The sequence below is a fragment of the Rhinatrema bivittatum genome, chromosome 2, assembly GCF_901001135.1.
Source record: "Rhinatrema bivittatum chromosome 2, aRhiBiv1.1, whole genome shotgun sequence".
Classification (NCBI taxonomy): Eukaryota; Metazoa; Chordata; class Amphibia; order Gymnophiona; family Rhinatrematidae; genus Rhinatrema; species Rhinatrema bivittatum.
The window spans coordinates 373,395,653-373,417,576 of NC_042616.1; the positions used below are offsets into that span (position 1 = coordinate 373,395,653).

General features: G+C 46.4%; 1 protein-coding gene across 4 annotated transcripts in view; it reads left to right on the plus strand.

Annotated features, from left to right (window-relative positions):
* LOC115084728 (serine-rich adhesin for platelets-like) overlaps positions 1-21,924 on the plus strand; it is an 859,145-nt gene that overhangs the window by 312,891 nt on the left and 524,330 nt on the right. For all 4 annotated transcript variants that reach the window (XM_029589967.1, XM_029589968.1, XM_029589969.1 and 1 more), the window contains exon 7: positions 8,566-8,673. In XM_029589967.1, coding sequence (XP_029445827.1) covers positions 8,566-8,673 — 108 coding nt within the window. The remainder of the gene's footprint in view (positions 1-8,565; positions 8,674-21,924) is intronic.

A 21,924-nucleotide genomic window follows, 5' to 3' on the forward strand; every position in this document is an offset into this window, starting at 1 on the left:
TCACAAACCAGGAACACCACCCCGGGAGAAGACATGAAACCAGCGGTATCATCCCGAGTGGACGCTGCCCTCCGACCTAGTGCGCACAGCGGCCAGAGGAGTGTCCTCTGCGGTGGCTGCCAGGAGTCAACTCTGGCTCCGAAGCTGGTTGGCCGACGCATCTTCCAAAACGCGCCTCACAAGGATGCCCTTCAAAGGATCCCTCCTGTTCGGCAGCGAACTAGAGAAACTGGCCGACAAATGGGGCGAGTCCCCATTGCCGCGACTGCCGAAAGATAAGACAAAGAGAAATCAGCATCCCTTCCCCAGGTCCTCCAGGGGCAGAAGTTCGCAGTGCTTCAATCCCTACAGGAACAACTATCAAGCGCCTCGCCCTATGAGCAGGAACCAGTCCTTTCGGACCAAGCACAACAAGAGGGGAGCCAGCTCGGGTACGGGCCCCAGCCGCACCACACAATGAGATTCAGCCGACCCTTCCCAGGGAAGAAGCCATAGGGGGCAGACTAACCCTATTCTACCGCAGATGGGTCGAGATAACCTCGGACAAGTGGGTCCTAGCCATCATTCGGGTGGGGTACTACCTGGATTTCCTACGAGCCCCTCCGGACAAGTACGTGGAGTCCCCCTGCCACTCCCTCGCCAAGAGGGCCGCAGTGGAAGCTACACTGTCCAGGCTACTGGCACTCAAGGCCATAACCCCAGTACCTCCACAGGAAATAAATACTGGCCATTATTCCATTTATTTTATCGTTCCCAAGAAAGAGGGAACATTCAGGCCCATCCTGGATCTCAAGTCGGTCAAACGCCACCTCAGGATCCCTCGCTTCCGCATGCAAACCCTACGATCCGTTATAAGGGCGATACAACCAGGAGAGTTTCTCACATCCCTGGATCTTTCGGAGGCCTATCTGCACATCCCCATTCATCAGGAACATCAGTGCTACCTACACTTCAAAGTCCTGAACCGTCACTACCAGTTCTGGGCACTACCCTTCGGGTTAGCCACAGCACCCCAGACATTCACCAAGGTAATAGTGGTGGTGGCGGCGGCAACACGAAGGAAGGAAGGAATCCTTGTTCACCCCTACCTAAACGATTGGCTGATCCAGAGCAAAGTCATCGGAGGAAAGCCGCCAAGCAACCAGCAGAGTCATAACCCTACTGGAAAGCCTAGGATGGGTAGTCAACACATAAGAACATAAGAAATTGCCATGCTGGGTCAGACCAAGGGTCCATCAAGCCCAGCATCCTGTTTCCAACAGAGGCCCAAACCAGGCTACAAGAACCTGGCAATTACCCAAACACTAAGAAGATCCCATGCTACTGATGCAATTAATAGCAGTGGCTATTCCCTAAGGGCCAGATTTTCAAAAGCATTTACTCGAGCAAAACTGGTTTTTGCTCGAGTAAATACACTTTACTCAAGTAAGTGGGCATTTCAAAATTGCTACAATATATGCCATTGAATTGTCCATAGGATTTACTCAAGTAAGTGCACTTTACTCGAGTAAATAGCTTTTGAAAATTGCTACGATAGTATGTCACATTTACATGCGTAACTCCTTTGAAAATTACCCCCTAAGTGAAATTGATTAATAGCCATTAATGGACTTCTCCTCCAAGAACTTATCCAAACCTTTTTTTAACCCAGCTACACTAACTGCACTAACCAAATCCTCTGGCAACAAATTCTAGAGCTTTATTGTGCGTTGAGTGAGAGAGAATTTTTCTGATTAGTCTTAAATGTGTTACTTGCTAACTTCATGGAATGCCCCCTTAGTCCTTCTATTATTCGAAAGTGTAAATAACCGAGTCACATCTACTCGTTCAAGACCTCTCATGATCTTAAAGACCTCTATCATATCCCCCCTCAGTTGTCTCTTCTCCAAGCTGAACAGCTCTAACCTCTTCAGCCTTTCCTCAAAGGGGAGCTGTTCCATCCCCTTTATCATTTTGGTTGCCCTTCTCTGTACCTTCTCCATCGCAACTATATCTTTTTTGAAATGCGGCGACCAGAATTGTACACAGTATTCAAGGTGCAGTCTCACCATGGAGCGATACAGAGGCATTATGACATTTTCCGTTCTATTAACCATTCCCTTCCTAATAATTCTTAACATTCTATTTGCTTTTTTGACTGCTGCAGCACACTGAGCCGACGATTTTAAAGTATTATCCACTATGATGCCTAGATCTTTTTCCTGGGTGGTAGCTCCTAATATGGAACCTAACATCGTGTAACTACAGCAAGGGTTATTTTTCCCTATATGCAACACTTTGCACTTGTCCACATTAAATTTCATCTGCCATTTGGATGCCCAATCTTCCAGTCTTGCAAGGTCCTCCTGTAATGTATCATAGTCTGCTTGTGATTTAACTACTCTGAATAATTTTGTATCATCCGCAAATTTGATAACCTCACTCGTTGTATTCCTTTCCAGATCATTTATATATATATATATATATATATTGAAAAGCACGGGTCCAAGTACAGATCCCTGAGGCACTCCACTGTTTACCCTTTTCCACTGAGAAAATTGACCATTTAATCCTACTCTCTGTTTCCTGTCTTTTAACCAGTTTGTCATCCACGAAAGGACATCGCCTCCTATCCCATGACTTTTTAGTTTTCGTAGAAGCCTCTCATGAGGGACTTTGTCAAACGCCTCCTGAAAATCCAAATACACTACATCTACCGGTTCACCTTTATCCACATGTTTATTAACCCCTTCAAAAAAATGAAGCAGATTTGTTAGGCAAGACTTCCCTTGGGTAAATCCATGTTTACTGTGTCCCATTAAATCATGTCTTTCTATATGCTCTACGATTTTGATCTTGAGAATAGTTTCTACTATTTTTCCCGGCACTGACGTCAGGCTCATTGGTCTATAGTTACCCGGATCGCCCCTGTATCCTTTTTTAAATATTGGGGTTACATTGGCCACCCTCCAGTCTTCAGGTACAATGGATGATTTTAGTGATAGGTTACAAATTTTAACTAATAGATCAGAAATTTCATTTTTGAGTTCCTTCAGAACCCTAGGATGCATACCATCTGGTCCAGGTGATTTGCTACTCTTTAGTTTGTCAATCTGGCCTACCACATCTTCCAGGTTCACAGTGATTTCGTTCAGTTCGTCTGACTCATCACCCCTGAAACCATCTCCGGAACTGGTATCTCCCCAACATCCTCATTAGGAAACACAAACAAAAGTTCCCTACAGCCCTCACAGTCGCTGGAATACCTAGGAGTCCGATTTGACACCAAAGAGGACAAGGTCAGCCTTACCCCCACAAGGAGATCAAAATTGTGAAACCGGCTACGAGCCTCGTCCCGCAGCATGGGACTACCTGCAAGTCCTCGGGCTGATGGCATCCACACTGGAAGTTGTGCCATGGGCGCGAGCCCACATGAGGCCCCTACAGCGCTCACTCCTATCATGGTGGAGCCCAAGGTCCCAGAACTACACTGTACATCTATCATTCCGGGCAGAGTTCGGACCCAGCTACGGTGGTGGCTGCAGGCCAGCCACATGAGCCGGGGATCAAAACTATCCTCCACAACCTGGACTCTACTCACCACAGATGCCAGTCTATGAGGATGGGGAGCACACTGTGAAGAGCTAACCGCCCAAGGGCAATGGAATGCAGAAGAGGCGGGATGGAACATCAACCGCCTAGAAGCGCGAGCAGTCAGACTAGCCTGCATGCGGTACGTCCACAGACTTCGAAACAAAGCTGTCAGAGTAATGTCGGACAACGCCACGACAGTGGCCTACATCAACCGGCTGGGGGGAACCAGAAGCCAACAGGTGTCCCTAGAAAATAGACCCTCTGATGGCGTAGGCGGAAGCAAACCTCCAATAGATCTCCGCTGTCCACATCGCCGGGAAAGACAACATCATGGCAGACTTCCTCAGCAGGGAAAGTCTAGACCCAGGAGAATGGAGGCTGTCACCCACAGCCTTCAAGATGATAGTGGATCGGTGGGGGACACCGGACATCGACCTTCTGGCAAACAGATCCAACGCCCAAGTACCCAGATACTTCAGCCGCAGGCGGGAACCACAGTTCCAATGGATCGATGCCCTGGTACAGCCCTGGCCCCCGGGGACTCTACTATACGCCTTCCCGCCGTGGCCCCTACTGGGTGCAGTTATTCACAAGATGCACCTACACAAGGGACTAGTTCTTCTGGTGGCTCCGGACTGGCCAAGAAGACCCTGGTACGCAGACATGAGAAGACTGCTGGCAGGGAACACCCTACCCCTGCCCCCGCCCCCACACAGGGACCTGCTACAACAAGGTCCGATCCTCCACGAGGACCCAGCTCAATTCTCTCTTACGGTCTGGCCATTGAGTGGGCTCGCCTGAGAAAGAACGGGTACTCAGGGGCTGTAATCGACACCCTCCTCCGAGCAGGCAAGTTCTCCACATCATTAACATACATAAGGATCTGGAAAGTATTTGAAGCCTGGTGCGAAGGATCTGGAAAGTATTTGAAGCCAGGATCACACTCATTCACAGTTCCCATGATCCTGGAATTCTTACAGAACTGGACTACAGAAGGACCTGTCCCTCAACTCCATCAAGGTACAGGTGGCTGCCCTGTCATGCTATGGCTCCAAGAGCGAGAGAGACAGCATAGCCTCTCACCCAGACGTGTCACGCTTCCTGAAAGGAGTCAAACACATTCGCCCACCACTAAAGTGGCCGGTACCTCCGTGGAATCTCAGACCCCTACGAGGCCTGTCCCTTCACCTGTTAACCTTGAAGACTGTGTTTTTGCTGGCGGTGTGTTCAGCCCGCTGCATATCGGAACTACAAGCACTGTCCTGCTGTGAGCCGTTCCTCAGGCTCACCCCGGGGTCCATCCAACTAAGCACGGTCCCCTCCTTCCTCCCCAAAGTGGTCTCACACTTCCACCTTAACCAGACCATCTCGCTACCAACAACGGATGGCCGGAAGAATTTGGAAGATGCCCGTAGTCTCCGCCACCTCAACATCGGCAGACTCCTATCCAGATACCTGGAAATGTCCGAGCCCGTATGAAAAACGGACCACCTTTTCGTCCTTCACAGCGGAAAGAGACAAGGGAAAACAGCCTCACGGGCAACCATCGCCCGCTGGATCAAGGAAGTCATCAAGGCAGCCTACGTAGAAGCTGGCAAGCCACCACCTCTACAGGTCAAGGCCCATTCTACCAGAGCCCAGGCAGTATCATGGGCAGAAACTAGAATGCTGTCACCTTCCGAGATCTGCAGGGTGCTGGTACATGGTCCTCCATCCATACCTTCTCCAGATTCTACCGTCTGGATGTTCAAGCTCGGGAGGACACAGCATTTGCAAGGGCAATCCTAAGTGGGTCACGGGCAGCCTCCCACCCGGATCAGGAGTAGCTTTTATACAGTGGTCCTGAGTCCATCTGCTACACGATAGGAAATGGAGAAATTACTTACCTGATAATTTCGTTTTCCTTAGTGTAGACAGATGGACTCAGTATCCCACCCTTGGCTGCTGTCACGCAGGGCCTTCAAAGGTTCAAGGGTAAGTCATGTTTTTCATTTACCTAGGGCATCCACCCTGCCGGGTGTCGACGCTTTCCGGTTGAATACACTGGCAGTCTCCAGCTATAGTCAATCAACCAGTTCAAGTTAATCAAGTTTAACATTTAACCGAGTTATGAAGTTATCTAAGTTAACCAAATTATTAAGTTAATCAATCAGTCAGTCACACATATATCCACAAGGCTTTTCGAGGAGAATAATGAAGAGCTGCACTCCCTGCAGGGGTATATGTACTAGGGGCTGACGTTAGATTGAAATCTGATCCGACTCCAACTGCTAGCAGGAGTACACTATACCCATTGGTCCTGAGTCCATCTGTCTACACTAAGGAAAATGAAATTATCAGGTAAGTAATTTCTCCAATAAGGGCTGGTACAATAGTATGATTTAGATAAGACCCTGATTGATTTTTAATGAGAAAGTGTCTCGTGCCTAAAAATCAAGGGTTGAGTGGGTGGGAAAGACAGACACTAGAATTAACTATCTCTGGCTTGCTTATTATCTCACACACACAAAAACTCTAAAGAATATATCCCTTAATTTCACCTTTCACCAAACGTTTATAAGTCCAAAAATTGCTGAAAGCTATACTTACCAATCCTCTTTAACCACCGTTAAATTAATCTTCACTCAGTTAATGGAAGGGTTTGAGATTTGCGTGCCTAACGGCGCTTCCGGTCCTCCTCTACTGCAAAGAAAAAATACCAAAAGGAAAAATCAAGCAAAATAGCTCAAAAAAACTAGTTCACAGTCATGAAGATTATAGAACAAATATTTCTACTGGAGCCAGCACAGAGTCCAATATTAAAAATATGGCATATTTGGCCCGCAATAAGAAATAACTCTAGTAAACCAAAAGTGGAGAAGTCAAAACATCAGGTTATTTATATCATGCTAAGTCTTGCAGTGTTCATGTCATCATAACTTGCCTAGCTTCTCGACTTTGTAGAGTCAGATGTTTGTGTCTTGTTGTGGCAGGTGACCTTCATCCTCACTGGACACAATGCCAAAAAAGCCTTCCTTCTGGCAGATGTAATTTTGGCTAAGTCAGGCACAAAAAAGAAGAGAATATCCCTTTTAAGAAATAAGAGCCTTGACCTGGGCCGTAGACAGGATCTTATGTGTCTGTGGCTATCTTAGCAGCTTAAAAATTTTCATTCTGGGAAATCTGGCATTTTTCAAAGATCTGGAAAGGAATCCGATGAGCCCATTCAATTTCTAGAGATGAAAGAAAATGAAAACCCAAGCACTCCGGTATTAGCTCTGATGAAAAGGCCACAACATTCAAGCCCTCCATTCCTTCAGACACATTAAGAACTCTGACATTATTCCAGGATTGTGGTTTGAGAGGCCCTGCACAGAAGATGATATATTTTTTATATCGCTTGCATTGGGCCCAGCAATGAGGATAATGACACAGCAGCTTGTTTGATGCTCTTCTGGCATTCCTGAAAAACAGGCACTTGATGAGAACGCTCCGTGACATCTGAATGGATAGCATTAATATTGTCCATATTAGTTTTCATCATATCCTTGACTGCTTAGTTTCAGAGAGCTCCAAATCTGCCTACGCCATCTGTTGAATGTTGATTTCTCTGGAGTCTGAGGATCTTGTTTTACTCGTTCGTGGCTGGACGCTGCTTCAACAGCCATCACAATTTTCGTAAATTTTGGATCCTAAGTTGTTAAGATCCAGAAAAAAAATGATCAAAATCAGAACTGTTCTTAGGGAGTCAGATCTTAGGCAGCCATCTTGTAGCTGCTCACAAGCACCCCCCCCCCCCCCACCCAATTGTCTTGCTATTAACTTTTAAAGCAGTTAGATCTGAAGTTGCTGGTCCATGCAAGACTGAAATGAGTTCATCTGAATTCTGCAATAAATAGCATATTACTTTTATTGAGATAAAGTTTTACATATATTTATACTAGAGAAGTGCTTATTCTAGAATGGAAGGAATGTTACTGAGGAGGGAATGGAATTGGGATCCTATGAACTGCCTTTGCTTGTTTTGTTTTTATTGGTTTTAAAACATTGATGTTGAATTTATCACTCTGAGCACAAATAACCCATTGTCCCTGAATGCTTTAGGAGTTTATATAAGAGGATTTGACAGATGATCAGGAAATGTCAAGATAGCTATCACCTTTTAGATGCACATTGCTGGAGCTCTATTGGAAAGCCCTCTAGTTGATATCTGAGTCTGCCCTCTCACCACTACAATGAGAGAGTGTAAATCTCAAACCTGCCGTTCAGAACTATCAAGTTCCTTTTTTGGAATGATGTATTCCTTTTTGTTGCAAAAACGATGTTTGAGACCTCAAATTCATTGACAGGAGAGCCAAGGGCTCCACAGCTGAAAAGTGCTCTCTTCACCCCAAAGTTCTCTCTTAGCTAAATGTACATTACCCTGAGGTATGGCATCTCTCCACTGCTGGGTTTCCAACTAAGGGTCATTTCCTTTGCACCCAGGGAGTCCAGCAGCACTTCAGGATAGATGTGACTGGCTGAGGCCCATCTTTGGCAGCTGTTTCGGAGAGTGAAATTAACAAAGACTTATTTGCAGGGAGACTCAGAGCTTTTGAACTGGGATGTCTGAATCAGTGATTGAAATGGCCTTGTTGGGAGCTTGTTTTCTTTTCAAGTGCTTTATTTGATAATTTATGGAAATAATTCTATACATTTAAAACACAATAAAAGAACAGGAACTGACAGTAAGGAAATTGCCATGCTTCATCAATGTAGAGCAATCATAACAAAGTTGTTTTTAGATTTTGTACTTGTTCACCTTTTTCACTTTTAATTTTTAAATTTTAAAACTGAGTTTTGGAAAGATATTCTGAAATTCTACATCTGGCACTTTATGAAGAAAATTGTGCTGCAATAATGTTAACAAATTAGAATTTATTTTAATTGCTATTTTCTCAACTGTGCTGCTAAGAGATTTTGATAAATACTGTTTCTGTACATCTGTGTGACCAAATTTTTTTCTCTTAACAGATTCAAAAATGTCATTTTGTGAAGCTGTCTCCAGTAGAAAACAGAGCCCCAGTTTTGAGACAGAAAGCACAACTAATAGAGGAAATTCAAGGAGTAAAAATGTATACAGTAAGTTAAACATTTTCCATTATTTAGCATTTTGTTTCCTCTAGGAAAAAATGTGTGGACTTCATAGCCCCAAATATCTAAATAAGAAAACTGTTGCTTAAAACACCAGCATTTAAGCAACCAAATTCTCTTAGGACAGATAGGATGACCAGTCACACATGGGGATGATGTCATCAGATAGAGCCCATGTGGAATATCTTCAACAGTTTTCTCCAAAATCTAGGAAAAGGTTTACTGAGCAAGCTGAATCCTCTTTTTTTTTTTTTTTTTGTGTTTAATCTTTTTTTATTTGCAAACTATAAGAACAGTACATCATACAAAGTGTAATCAATAACATGTTGCAACCATTATACATCAACGATTAGAAGCGAAAATGAACATGGATAGTCTTCGTCGTCAAACTCTTCATCTCCCCCCCCCCCTCCCCCCACACTGGTTGTCATAAACAGTAGCCTGTAAAATGAAGGTACGATATGAGCGATAAGTGGCACTACTAATGGATGGTTAGCCAAAATACCTCTAGAACTGGAAACTTTAGATGGTATTATTGTCATCCATCCATTTTTTATAAGGGCCCCATATTGCCTGGAAGGAGGGTATACGATTATGGTGAACAGCTGTAAGCCTATTCAGTTGGTATAACGAGAAAAGTCGGCGTTGTACTGCAGCCAGTGCTGGTATCGTGATTTGTTTCCAATGTAACGCCAACTCTGTCCTCGCAGCAATAAAGATTTGCAATATCAATTTCTGTGTATAAGTATTATATTCTGCCATAGGCGCACCCAGCAAAACCTGCCAGGGACATGCGTTACATGTTATATCAAGGAGTTGCGAAATCCACTGATTCACCCCCGTCCAAAAACCTTGTATACATGGACATGTCCACCAAATGTGAAGGTAGGTGCCCTGTGCCCCACAACCTCTCCAGCAGCAATCAGGTATAGTGGGGTAAAATCTATGCAGCGCTTGTGGTGTATGGTGCCATCTAAATAGCATTTTATAACTATTTTCTTGTAACCCCGCTGAGATGGAGCACTTGCTAGCTGTCCCCCAGGCTCCCTGGAAAATCTAAGTCCCATAGTGCCCTATATTTGTGTACCACTAATGACTTACTATTAAACATAGCATAGATTTTTGATATGATTCCCTTAATGACCGAAGCGTGCTGGCATAAGGTCTCAAACAGGGTATTTTTGAGTCTCAAGGTACCCCTCCGCAAACCGGTTTGTATGAAGGATGAGACCCTAGCGTACAACAGGAAATCTATGGTGCTCCCAGAATGTAAATCACTGAGTTGCTGTCTAGTGAGCATCTTACCCTGCTGGATTATATGGCCTAAGCGTAGAACCCCAATCTTCCGCCAATATCGAATGCCCACTGACCGTTCTGAACTAGGCACTACAGTATTGGTAAATAAATGGGTTAACAAGGAATGGTGTTCGGGTCCTACCAGCTCCGTTTTCCAGTGGTGCCATATCTGCATGGTAGTACGCAGGACATATGGATAGTAATCAAATTTGTCCCAAGAGGTACTAGGCTGCCAGGGCAACGCAGCAATAGGAAAGGGCCCCAGTAACCCCTGTTCAAACTTAACCCACTGAGGGGTGTCTCTAATTCCATGTAATGCCACCAAGGCGCGTAACTGGGCAGCATAATAGTACCACAGTAAATTAGGCAAATGCAATCCTCCCCTGTTTTTTGGCAAATAGAGAATAGACCTTGCAACCCTGGGAGGTCGTTTCCTCCATATGAAGCCGCAAATAAGTTGCTGCCATTTTTTGAGAAGGGCTGCAGGCAGACTAATAGGGATAGTGGTGAAGAAATACAGAAAACGAGGGAGGATATTCATTTTTATAATAGCTAGTCGCCCCAACCAGGAAAAGACTTGACGGTCCCACCTCCTTAAATTCTCACGGATAGTGGCCACCAAGGGTGTGTAATTTAAATCAAACAATTGGTCGGTATGGGATCCAATCTTAACACCTAAGTATTTCAAACAGGAAGAGGCCCACAGAAAAGGAAATTGTCGTTTAAGACTATTCGCTGTGGTAGGGGGTAATGTCAAATTTAGAATTTCAGATTTGTCATAATTAATTCGCATTCCAGAAACTGCCGAAAATCCCTGGAGTTCATCCATTACCCCCTGCAAAGAGGTTTCAGGGTCAGAAAGCGTCAACATAACATCATCAGCGAAGAGTGATATTTTGGAATGTACAGAGCCTCCCCAGATCCCCTTAATGTTCCCGGCCTCTCGCACTCTAGTGGCAAATGGTTCCAAAAACAGTGCAAACAGCAAGGGGGATAGTGGGCATCCCTGTCTGGTTCCCCGTTGAATGTCAAAAGGGGGCCCATATCCTCCATTAGCCTTCACTCTAGCCAAAGGATGCTCATATAGCTTCTTGAGCCACATCAGGAAATTATCCCCAAATCCCATTTTTCCTAACACTTTAAACAAAAACTCCCAATGGACGAGGTCAAATGCTTTTTCCGCATCTAATGCCAGGAGCACCGCTGGGATTTTTTTTCGTTGGACGATATCTACAATGTTCACTATCCTCCTAACATTATCTGCGGCCAGTCGTCCTGGAACAAAACCCACCTGATCATTATGTATCAGATCTGGGAGAATCCCATTAAGCCTAGCCGCCAATACCCTGGCCAGAATTTTTAAATCGATATTGATTAATGAAATGGGACGGTAAGAGCTACATTTGACTGGATCCCTGCCTGGTTTTGCCAGTATGGTGATCCCGGCGGTATTCGAATCGTTCGTTAGAGTTTTTCCCTCAAGAAGAGAATTAAAGGCGTTTGTTAGGGGCTCAGCTAGATGAGAAGCAAACTTACGATAATAAACTCCCGTAAAGCCATCCATGCCAGGAGCTTTTCCGGGTTTAAGCTGTTTAATGGCAGCTAATACTTCAGCAGTGCCGATTGGCTTGTCCAAAACGAGTTGCCGAGACTCGTTAAGGGCAGGCAAACTCACTGTGCTCAAATACTGCTCTATGTCCCTGGTTTGAATATGGGGATCCCGAGTGTAAAGTGCAGAATAAAAATCAGTGAAGGCTTTTCGAATATCCTCTGGCAGTGTAGTCATATGGCCTTGTGCAGTTTGTATTTTAGATACCATTGTTCTAGCCTGAGCCGCTTTTAACTGTCTGGCCAGGTATTTTCCCGCCTTATTCCCTCCCTCAAAATATTGCTGTTTGAGTAGCATTAGTTGATGACTGATGGCAGTATCTTCCAAGGCCCTCAGTTTATCTTTAAGGCGAAGTATCTGCTGATAAAGGGCTGCTGATTGAGTGCGACTGTGCGATTGGGTCAAAGTAGCTAATTCCTTCAGCCATTCACGCCTCTGTCTCTCCCGCTCCCTATTACAATATACTGCCCTAGCAATACAGGCCCCCCGGGCCACCGTTTTGGAGCATTCCCATATAACTAACGGCGACATACCCTCTGTTTGATTATTCTGAAAATAGTCTTTCAAAGTCGTCTCCATTTGGCCGGTGAAGGCATTATCTTTAAATAAACCATCGTTAAGTCGCCATGGTCGAAACCCTATATTAGTATCTTGAAAATGACACACCAACCAAATTGGAGCATGATCAGACCATGTAATGTTATCTATATCCGTTTGGCGAACAGAGGTCTGCAGTGTCTTGGATATAAAAAAACAGTCTATCCTAGTATAAGTGCTGTGAACATGAGAAAAGAAAGTATAAGCACGAGAATTCGGGTATCTAGCCCTCCAAATGTCGATTAAACCCCAGTCCTCTAAAAGCTCACACCATCCCCCTATTACAAGTTCCCCCTCATGGTGATGATGTAATAACTCGCTAATTTCCTGTATAAACTGAGTTTTATGTGCGTTAGGGAAATAAACATTAACGAGAGTAAAGACCTGCTTACCCACTCGAACCTTAACCAGCACATAGCGCCCCTGGGGGTCATATAGGTGAAACAGCTCTTCATGAGCAAAAGTAGACGCGAACAGTATGCCCACCCCTGCATATTTTGCATTTTTTGTGCTGGCGGCCCAATGTGTAACTGGGTATTGAGGGAATTGCAATAATCTTTGGTGATGTTTCCGAATATGCGTTTCCTGTATGAAAACTACCCCCGCCCCCTGCCTGCGTAGTTCTCTCTGCAAGAGGGAGCGCTTGCGCGGTGTATTAATGCCTTTTACATTAAGGGATAATAATTTAGTCGCCATTTACCCAATAGAAAGGAGAGCCAACAGGCCCTGGACCAGCCACCGCCATATCTGACCAGTCAGCCCAGCAACCTGAAACACTGCAACCAGTAGTAGCATCCGCCCCATGTTTACTCCAATGACCACCCACTTAAGAAGTCGTTCTCGCCCCTTCGTATCCCCTGAAATACCAGTGTAACCCCAAAAAAAATTCTATTGTATCCCCTAACAGCCAAGGAGGATACTCCACCTCTGGAGGTCTGTTTTGGTGCATGCAAAGTGTGCCCCTCCCTCTGTGACCTCCCCGCCCACTGCGGTAAACCTGATACATACAGATAATAATAAAAGACCCATGGAAAACACCAACTCCTGGAAAAAAGTTCTCACGCCTCGCTGTCTCAGCAGAAGCTAGATCCCTGAAGTCAAAACAAAGTGCAATCCTTTCCAGCAAAGAAGGCTGTAGCCTCTATCTCCACACTCGGGAAATGAAACAGTAAACCAGAACATCCAACAATGAGAATGATAGAAGAAAAAAAAAAAAAATGTCATCCCTTGTCCAGTGCCACAACACTTCGCGCTCCAGCCTGACGTCTCAGTCTCTTTCCACCCTTATCCGCCCTTTGCCATCTAGGTGCGATGTCCCTCTGGGGTTGGGACTGCTTTCCAGTTGGATGGAGAAACTGAACCGGCAGCTGGGCCTGGGAAAAGACTCCCGGTGCTTCCTCCAATGATGTGATTTTATATCCCACACCCTGGACCTGAAAGGTGAGTCCAAATGGGTATGTCCACCGGTACCGAATGTTCCGCTCACGCAGCTGCGCCGTTACTTCCCAAAGTTCAAATCTCTTCTTCAAGGTGACCGGCGACAGATCCTGGTATATAGAGATCTGATGGTTATTCCATTTAATGTCCTTCATATTCCTTGCTGCGGTATATATCTTATCCTTGAGGGGGTAGCTGGTGAAGCACAACACCAGATCCCTGGGCCTCTGGTCCGCTCTAGGCCCCAGCGCGCGGTGTGCCCTCTCAAATTTTATGTCATCGCCATGTGCGGGCTCCACCGACTCCCCCGCCGATGCTTGCTGCAGTATATAGGCACAAATTTGAGCCGCCGTCTCAGCCACCCCTGCATATTCTGGAATTTCAGGAACCCCTCGTATGCGCAGGTTATTGCGCCTGCTTCTGTTTTCGAGATCCTCCACTTTATTTTGCAGGAGGGCTAAGTCAGAAGAAATTATTGTCTGCTGCGAAATAAGGGAGTTAATAGACTCCCCATGCCCATCAATCCGGTTCTCAGCGTCGTCCACCCTGTTCCCTAAGGCAGCCAGGTCCTCTTTCAAATCTGCCATTGAGGCCATAATGTCTTCTCTATGCTGCTTTAAATCAGCCCTTAGTTCCATGAACCAAGTCCTGGCCTCTGAGCGAGTAAGAATTTCAGCGGGGTCAGGTTGCCTGCGAGTGAAACTTAAGTCTCCCGGCTGCTCCGTGTCTTCTCTGAGGGTGCTCGGATCGCTAGTCGTGGCCTCGGCGCCATCTTGCCCCGAATCGCCCGGCAGTTTCTCATACGAGAATTGCTTTAAATCCATCGGTTTCCGTTTCGTGGCCATAGCGCGTTATAGCACAAGGGTGTCACTCACTTTTGCAGTGAAAATTCGCTGAGTTGTGCGCGTTTTTAAGCTGTTTTGTGGGTCTTTTGGTGGGCGGGTGCACAGAGCTCTGCCGTCACGCGTCTGCACACATTTGCGGCGAACAGCACCCCCCAAGCTGAATCCTCTTGATCTGTTTTTGTGTGTGGTAGCATTGGAATTCATTCTCCCATTGGCCCCTGACCATTTTAATAGCCACCCTCTGGATTGACTCTATCCTGTTTATATCCTTGTCAAGATTCAGAATTGTACACAGTATTCCAAATTAGTTCTCACCAGGGACCTGTACAGGGGCAATATCATCTCCCTTTTGATGTTGACCATTCCTCTCCCTATACAGCCAAGCATTTTTCTGGTTTTTGCCATCACTTTATCAACCTGTTTTGCCACCTTAAGATAATCAGATACAATCAACACCAAATCTCGCTCTTCTTTTGTGCGTAGAAGAATTTCATCTCCAATACTGTACCTATGCCTTTGTTTTTGCATGCTAAATACATTGCTCTCTATTTTTTAGCATTAAATCTTACCTGCCAAACCCTAGACTATCTTTCACGCTTTGCTAGATCCCTCCTCATGGTTTCCATGCCTTCCTGGGTTTCCACCCTGTTATAGATTTTGGCATCATGGCAAAAAGACAAACCTTTCCCAAGGATTCTTCCACTTCGTCACTCAAGAAAAGGTTGAAAAGAATCGGTACAAGGACCGATCCTTGAGACACAAAGCTAGTAACACCCCTCTCCTCAGAGAAAACTCCACTTACCACTACTCTTTGTTGATTGCTACTAAGCCAGTTTCTAACTCAGTTTATTCCCATACCAAGGACATTCAATTTATAAGTTTTCTACGTGGAATCATGTCAAAGGCCTTAATAAAATCCATCTATCTAGCACTCTATCTTGTCACCCAGTGAAAGAAATTTATTAGATTCATCTGATTAATTTTACCTCTGGTAAAACAATGCTGCCTCAGGTCTTGCAATCCATTGGATTCCATAAAATGCACTATCTCTGTTTTAGTAGCAATTCCATTTGCTCACCACCTCCCTTACTTTCACATTTATGAATAGGAACCACATACGCCTGTCTCCAGTCCTCCAGAACTACTCTTGACTCTAAAGAAGCATTGAAAAGGTCAGGCAGTGGAGCTGCCAGGACATCTCTAAGTTTCCATAGTATTCTTGGATGTATTCCATCTGACCCCCATCACCTTATCTACTTTGTTTAGTTAGTTCCTCCGGAACACACTGTTATGAAAATCGATTGAGGATTACCTCACTTCCAATCTTACTTGTGTTTGCTTTATATGGTCCTACTCCAGGCTGTTCCACAGTTATCACCCAAACAGAAATATTTATTAAGCAAAAAAGTCTTGACCCTCCATTTTACTGTATATGCTATTTTTTCTTCTATTTGAATTTTTACATTCATGACTACTTTTCCAGCTTCTCTTAATTTTTCCAGATATTGTCGTCTTCCTCTTTCTGTGATCTCTTCTAGTTTATGAAAGCTAAGCTTTTCTCCCTTACCTTTTCAGCTGCCTGTTTAGAAAACCCTAATGGTCTCTTTTTGCTCTTTATTTTCCTAATGTAAAAATTAATTAAACTTACAATAGCGCCTTACTTTTGCCCACTGCTCACCTACTTTCCCTAGATTTTTTCATCCAGTCAACAAATTCTTGATGTACTCCCAGCTTGGTTAAAAGGCGACGTGAAAGAGGCTATTTTAGCCAAAAAAAACCTTCATTCAAAAATTGGAAAAGAATCCATCCGAAGACAATAGGAAAAAGCATAAGCATTGAAAAGATAAATGTTTCTCACAGGACAAGCAGGATGGTAGACTTCACATATGGGTGACATCACAGGATGGAGCCCAACCACGGAAAAATTCTGTCAAAGTTTCCAGAACTTTGACTGGCCCCTACTGGTCATGCCCAACATGGCACTAACCCTGCAACCAGCAGGGTCCCCCTTCAGTCTTCTTTTTTCCGCGTAGCAGTAGCCTCACGGTAAAGGAGCTCTGTAGAGATTCCTGACAGGAATTTTCCTCATGGAATTACTAAAAGTTAATTTGCCCCACAGGGGTCCCTCCTTTAACTTTTGTCAGTCTGCGGTACTCCGGTAAGTTTCTACCCGTTTTCAGTCGATTACCGTCGAGTTTGGCCCTCGCAGCCTACTGGACGTCGACCGTACTGCAGCTCGATTTTTGCCATGGCGTCGGGGTTCCGTCGGTGCCCGGATTGTAATCGCACCATGTCCATCACAGACCCCCAAAAAGTCTGTGTTATGTGTCTAGGTCGCAAGCACAATGTCTTGACCTGCACCAAATGTGCCCTAATGACACCAAAAGGTCGCAAGGCCAGAATGGAGAAGATGGAACTTCTCTTCCATGCTCAAACCCCGATTCTGTCCATTGCATCGACGTCGTCAGAGCCGGCACCGTCAACTTTGTGCCAGCATCGACCACCGTCCGGTGACTGCCCAGCATCGACGACTTCTCGGCCTTTGACACTCTCTACTCCCCCTCAGGACCGAGGGGATCATAGAGACAAACATCACCATCGACACCGTAAGTCTCGGACCATCGAGGGAGCGAAATCATCGACCTCCCCATCGTCTGAGCCGCCGTCGCAGAAACCCCGTCCAGAAAAGGCACTGACCTTTTCTGCGACCGAGGCAACCCTCACCCCACAGGGGATCGGGAGCCGCGACTCCGCCTTTAACGGTGGTTCCTCCGGCTATGCCTCTGCCTCCTTCTTCTGTTCCGGAGCCGGGGCTGCTTGCTCCAGGTCTCTGAGAAGAACTGGTCCGGATGGTTCAGGAGGCCATCGACAAGGCGATGCAATGACTCCAGGTTCCTCCGGCACCGACACCGGTACTGATTGTGGAACCGAGCACCAACCCGATTCCAGCAGCGTTAGCACTGCTGCTCTCCAGGATGGAAGCGCTCATTGCCGCTTTTCCACCGATGGATCCCGGGTCTCCGATGGCTCCAGTGCCCTCCCCACTTACATTGTCATCGGGGGAGAAACACCGTTCCGCATCCCTCCATCGGGAGTTCTGCCTCAGCCATCGATGCTGATACATCCCTCGCCACCAATCCAACCATCAGTGCCGATACGTCCGTCGGCGCCACCGAGCCATCCATCGATGCCCTCGATGCCTGCGCCGGTGCTTTCGATGCCTTCATCGGTGCCTCCAATAATTCCTCCGATTCCTTCAGAGCCTAGACCAGGACCTTCAGGTATTCCACCACCCTGCCCCCTCTAGTTCCTAGATGGACAGGTGCTGATCCCTACGACACCTGGACTGATGATTCCTCTCCAGACACCGATGATTTACCTTCACCACCTTCACTCACTGAAAGTAGGAAGAGTCCTCCTCCAGAGGACCTCTCCTTTATAAATTTTGTAAGGGAAATGTCTGAATTGGTTCCTTTCCAATTACAGACTGAACAGGATGACAGACATCAGATGATGGGAGTTGCTCCCAAGGTAATAACCTCCATTCCTATCCACCAGGTTCTTCTGGATCTCCTGAAGAAGAACTGGGAACATCCTGGCTCCATTCCTCCAGTCCACAGGAAAGCTGACACTACCTATTTGGTGCAGGCAGCTCCAGGCTTTCAGAAAACATAATTGGATCACCACTCTGTAGTGGTGGAGTCTGCACAGAAGAGAGCAAAGAGGTCAAAGCCTCACTCTTCTGTTCCCCCTGGCAAGGAACAGAAGTTTCTAGATGCCATTGGTCGCCGAGTGTTCCAAGGGTCAATGCTCATCTCCCGGATTGCGCCTATCAGCTCTATATGACCCAATATAACAGGGTCCTTTTTAAGCAGATACAAGACTTGTCGGACTCCCTGCCTCAGCTATTTCATTAACAGCTCCAAACCCTAGTAAACAAGGGTTTTGAGGCAGGCAAGCATGAGATCAGAACATCTTATGACATCTTTGATACTTCTACTAGAGTACCTGCAGCTGCTATATCGGTGAGAAGTTGGGCCTGGCTCAAGTCTTCTGACCTTCGCCCTGAAGTATAAGACAGGTTGTCCGACCTGCCTTCTGTCGGAGATAATCTGTTTGGCGAACAGATTCAACGGACGGTGGCAGAACTAAAAGACCATCATGAGACCCTAAGACAGCACTGTCTGATGCCTTCCGACTATTCTTCTAAGCAGCCCTTCAGGAAGGACTCTAAAAAGTCATTCTTCCGCCTGAAGAAGTCCTAACCGCCACCAACCAGATCCCATGCCACGAGACCTTTTCAAAAAGTACAGTCTCGTCAAACACGTAAACAAAAACCACAAGCAGCTCTTCAACCAGGGCCTGCTTCCGGTTTTTGACTTCTACCTAGAGAGCAGCAGCCAGATTCCACTGCCTCACATACCAGTGGGAGGTCGATTGTGCCATGTCCACAACATATGGCACTCAATCACCTCAGACCAATGGGTACTGGCGATAATTGCTCAGGGTTACCATCTGAACTTTCTCTCCGTGCCACCGGACTCTCCACCTCTACCAATGTAGAGAACATCCGATCATTCCATTCTTCTGGATCAAGAGGTCTCCCTCCTTCTCCAGTCCAAAGCAATAGAACCCGTACCATATTTTCAGCATGGCCTAGCGTTCTATTCCTGGTACTTTCTAATCCCCCAAAAATCGGGAGGTGTTTGTCCTATTCTGGACCTACATGCCCTCAACAAGTACCTCCAGCGAGAGAAGTTCATGATGGTAACCTTGGGCTCGCTTCTTCCTCTTCTACAAAGAGGAGACTGGCTCTGCTCTCTGGACTTCCTGGACGCATACACTCATATTACGATAACTCAAAGAGCTGCCTCGGCGCGAACCCTCTTTCTCCACTGAACGCTGCTGGGAAGGCCTGCGCAGTCGGCGCCACAGACCCACCGGGGTAAGGCCCTTTTAAATCCTGTACTTACCCATGGCAGATCTGCCGCCGACCACGAGGTGCCAGTGCCATCTGCCCTACCAAGTCCTCACGTGCGATCAGCCCCAGAGCCTGCCCTCCGAGACCAGCCAATCGCAGCGGTCTCCCTCCCGGCTAGCCTATCACACGAGGCCCTAGAGGGGCTTTAAATCAAAGCCCCTCTAGGGGCACCGCGCGACAAAGGGGCCTGCCCCTTTGTGTGCCCAGTAGTGCAGCCCAGTAGTGCATCCCTACCGAACCCTGAGTGCTTTTGGTCTCCTTCCCCCTCAACTCCGGCGACTCTCTTTTCGATTCACCTGCCCTCCTGCCGGGTTTAACCCACCGACCGCCGAAGCCCTTCACTGACCGCCCAGTGCTCCAACCAGCAGACCACGTGGACCTCCCCCCCCCCCCCCCAACTGCCTTCCGTGCGCACTGACACCAATCAGAAGCCAGTAATCTAACCATGGCACGGAACTGACGCAAGAAGCGAGGAAAAAGCCCCTCAAACTCAAACTTAGGAGGTCACGTGATGTGGTGAGCCGGGGAGGAAGGGAATCCTTGAGCTCCGAGTGCCTGTGCTCCATCGGCCCGAATCAAACCTGCATCTCAGACTCCACACTCGCTAAAAATTGGCAGAAGTAAGTGCTTATGTCCATCGTGCGCTTTATGAATAAAACGCCGCCCCCGATGGCCACAAAATGGCCGCCCGATTCCAAAATGGCCGCCGCTAGTCCCGATTCCAAAATGGCCGCCGCTAGAGAAAATGTCGGCGATCCTCCCGCGGCAGGGCTTACTCTCACTGCTATCGAACAGGTTGTTAAATCAGCCCTGGATGAAAAATTAGCAGGAGTTAATGCTCAGCTAGAAGAAGTCCAGGCAGCCATTACAGAGCTATCCCCCCAAATCGATCAGGCTGAAGGCAGAATCTCTGTTTTAGAAGATCACACACTCAGAGCAGAGAATAAGATTGAAGCACAGGGGAAACAGCTCCAACAACTCTTAGATAAAGTGGATGACCTTGAGAATAGGGAGCGCAGAGCTAACCTCCACTTCCTAGGGTTTCCTGAGGCTGTAGAAGAAAGAAACCTGGGAGCCCTGCTGGAGCAGTGGCTCCCTGAAGTGCTAGAACTGCCAGACCTAAAGGGAACCCTAAAAATAGAGCACACAGATTGGGGCCTAAACATACTGATTCTAACCGGCCACGGCTAGTTATAGCAAAGCTTTTAAGTTTTGCTCATAAAACTGACATATGGAGAGCCTATAGATCCAAACAAGAAATTTCCTATGGGAAAAATAAAATCCGCATCTTTCAAGATTATTCTATAAGAGTGTCGGAGATGCGCAGAGGCTTTTCACCGGTCTGCTCCCAATTATATCAAAAGCACATTAAATTTGCACTCCAGTACCCAGCTAAGCTGAAAATCTGGCATAATGACAAACAACATGTATTCCAATCCCCGGACAAAGCTTCTGAATTCCTACAAACACTACCAGGGGACTAAGGCTATTTCAGACCTGCAGATCAGCAGCTGTGACTGTCCCCATATTCTCACATTATCCTTTGGAGTTCACTTTTCTAATGATATCTGAAGCACACACACACCCAGTAAGAGCACACTCCCACACCCTCTTTTAGAGGGAGTGCAGTATTCTACTCCAGTGAAGCTGTTCTCTTATGGGCCCTAAGGACAAGTGAATGTTCCATGCCACTACTTCCCGAAACAGCATAGGTGGAAAAGCTGGGCATAACACACCTCTTGAAAAGATGACCCTATTTTCATACGCTAAGTCAGAGGATTTTGACATGGCTGTATAGCACCGGCTTTCTAGATCTAATTCCACAAACATATAGATCCGCTGGTCCTTGGGGAGTAAAAAGAAATCAAGGGAGAACAGATATGCCACCTGACTTTTTTTTTTTTTATGGCCTTTTGGAGATCAAAAACCCCTACACTTGGAGTCACAACACTCGTACACAAGAAAAATGACCTCACTGCCTCTAGATCAGAGGCCGTTTCCTACACAGACTTACAGGGTTGGAGAAATGAGGGGGGAGGGATATTGGAAGAAGCAACAGTTTTCTATTGGATAGAGATTTAGAGATACTTCAAAGGAGACACAATTACCTAATGTACGCCACCATGGTAAGCCAAGAGACAATGCCACTACCCCGGAAATTGGATCCCAACTCTCAAAACCTACCTATCTGCCTAGACAGAGCATGGGAGAGGGCTAAGCTGGGGGCCCGCCTCCTGTCCCAATTTGGTATTCAATGTGCAGTCTGTATAAACAAAAGCATCACATAAAATGAATAAACTCATTTCATGGAACGTCAATGGGCTAGGGTCACCTGCCAAGCGCAAGAAAGTACTATCTCATCTTAAACGTCTGAAAGCAGAAATTGCGGGCATACAAGAAACCCATCTTACGAGAGCAGAAAGTCAAAAGCTCCAAAGAGACTGGGTGGGAACCTGTGTCTATTCAGCTGCTGT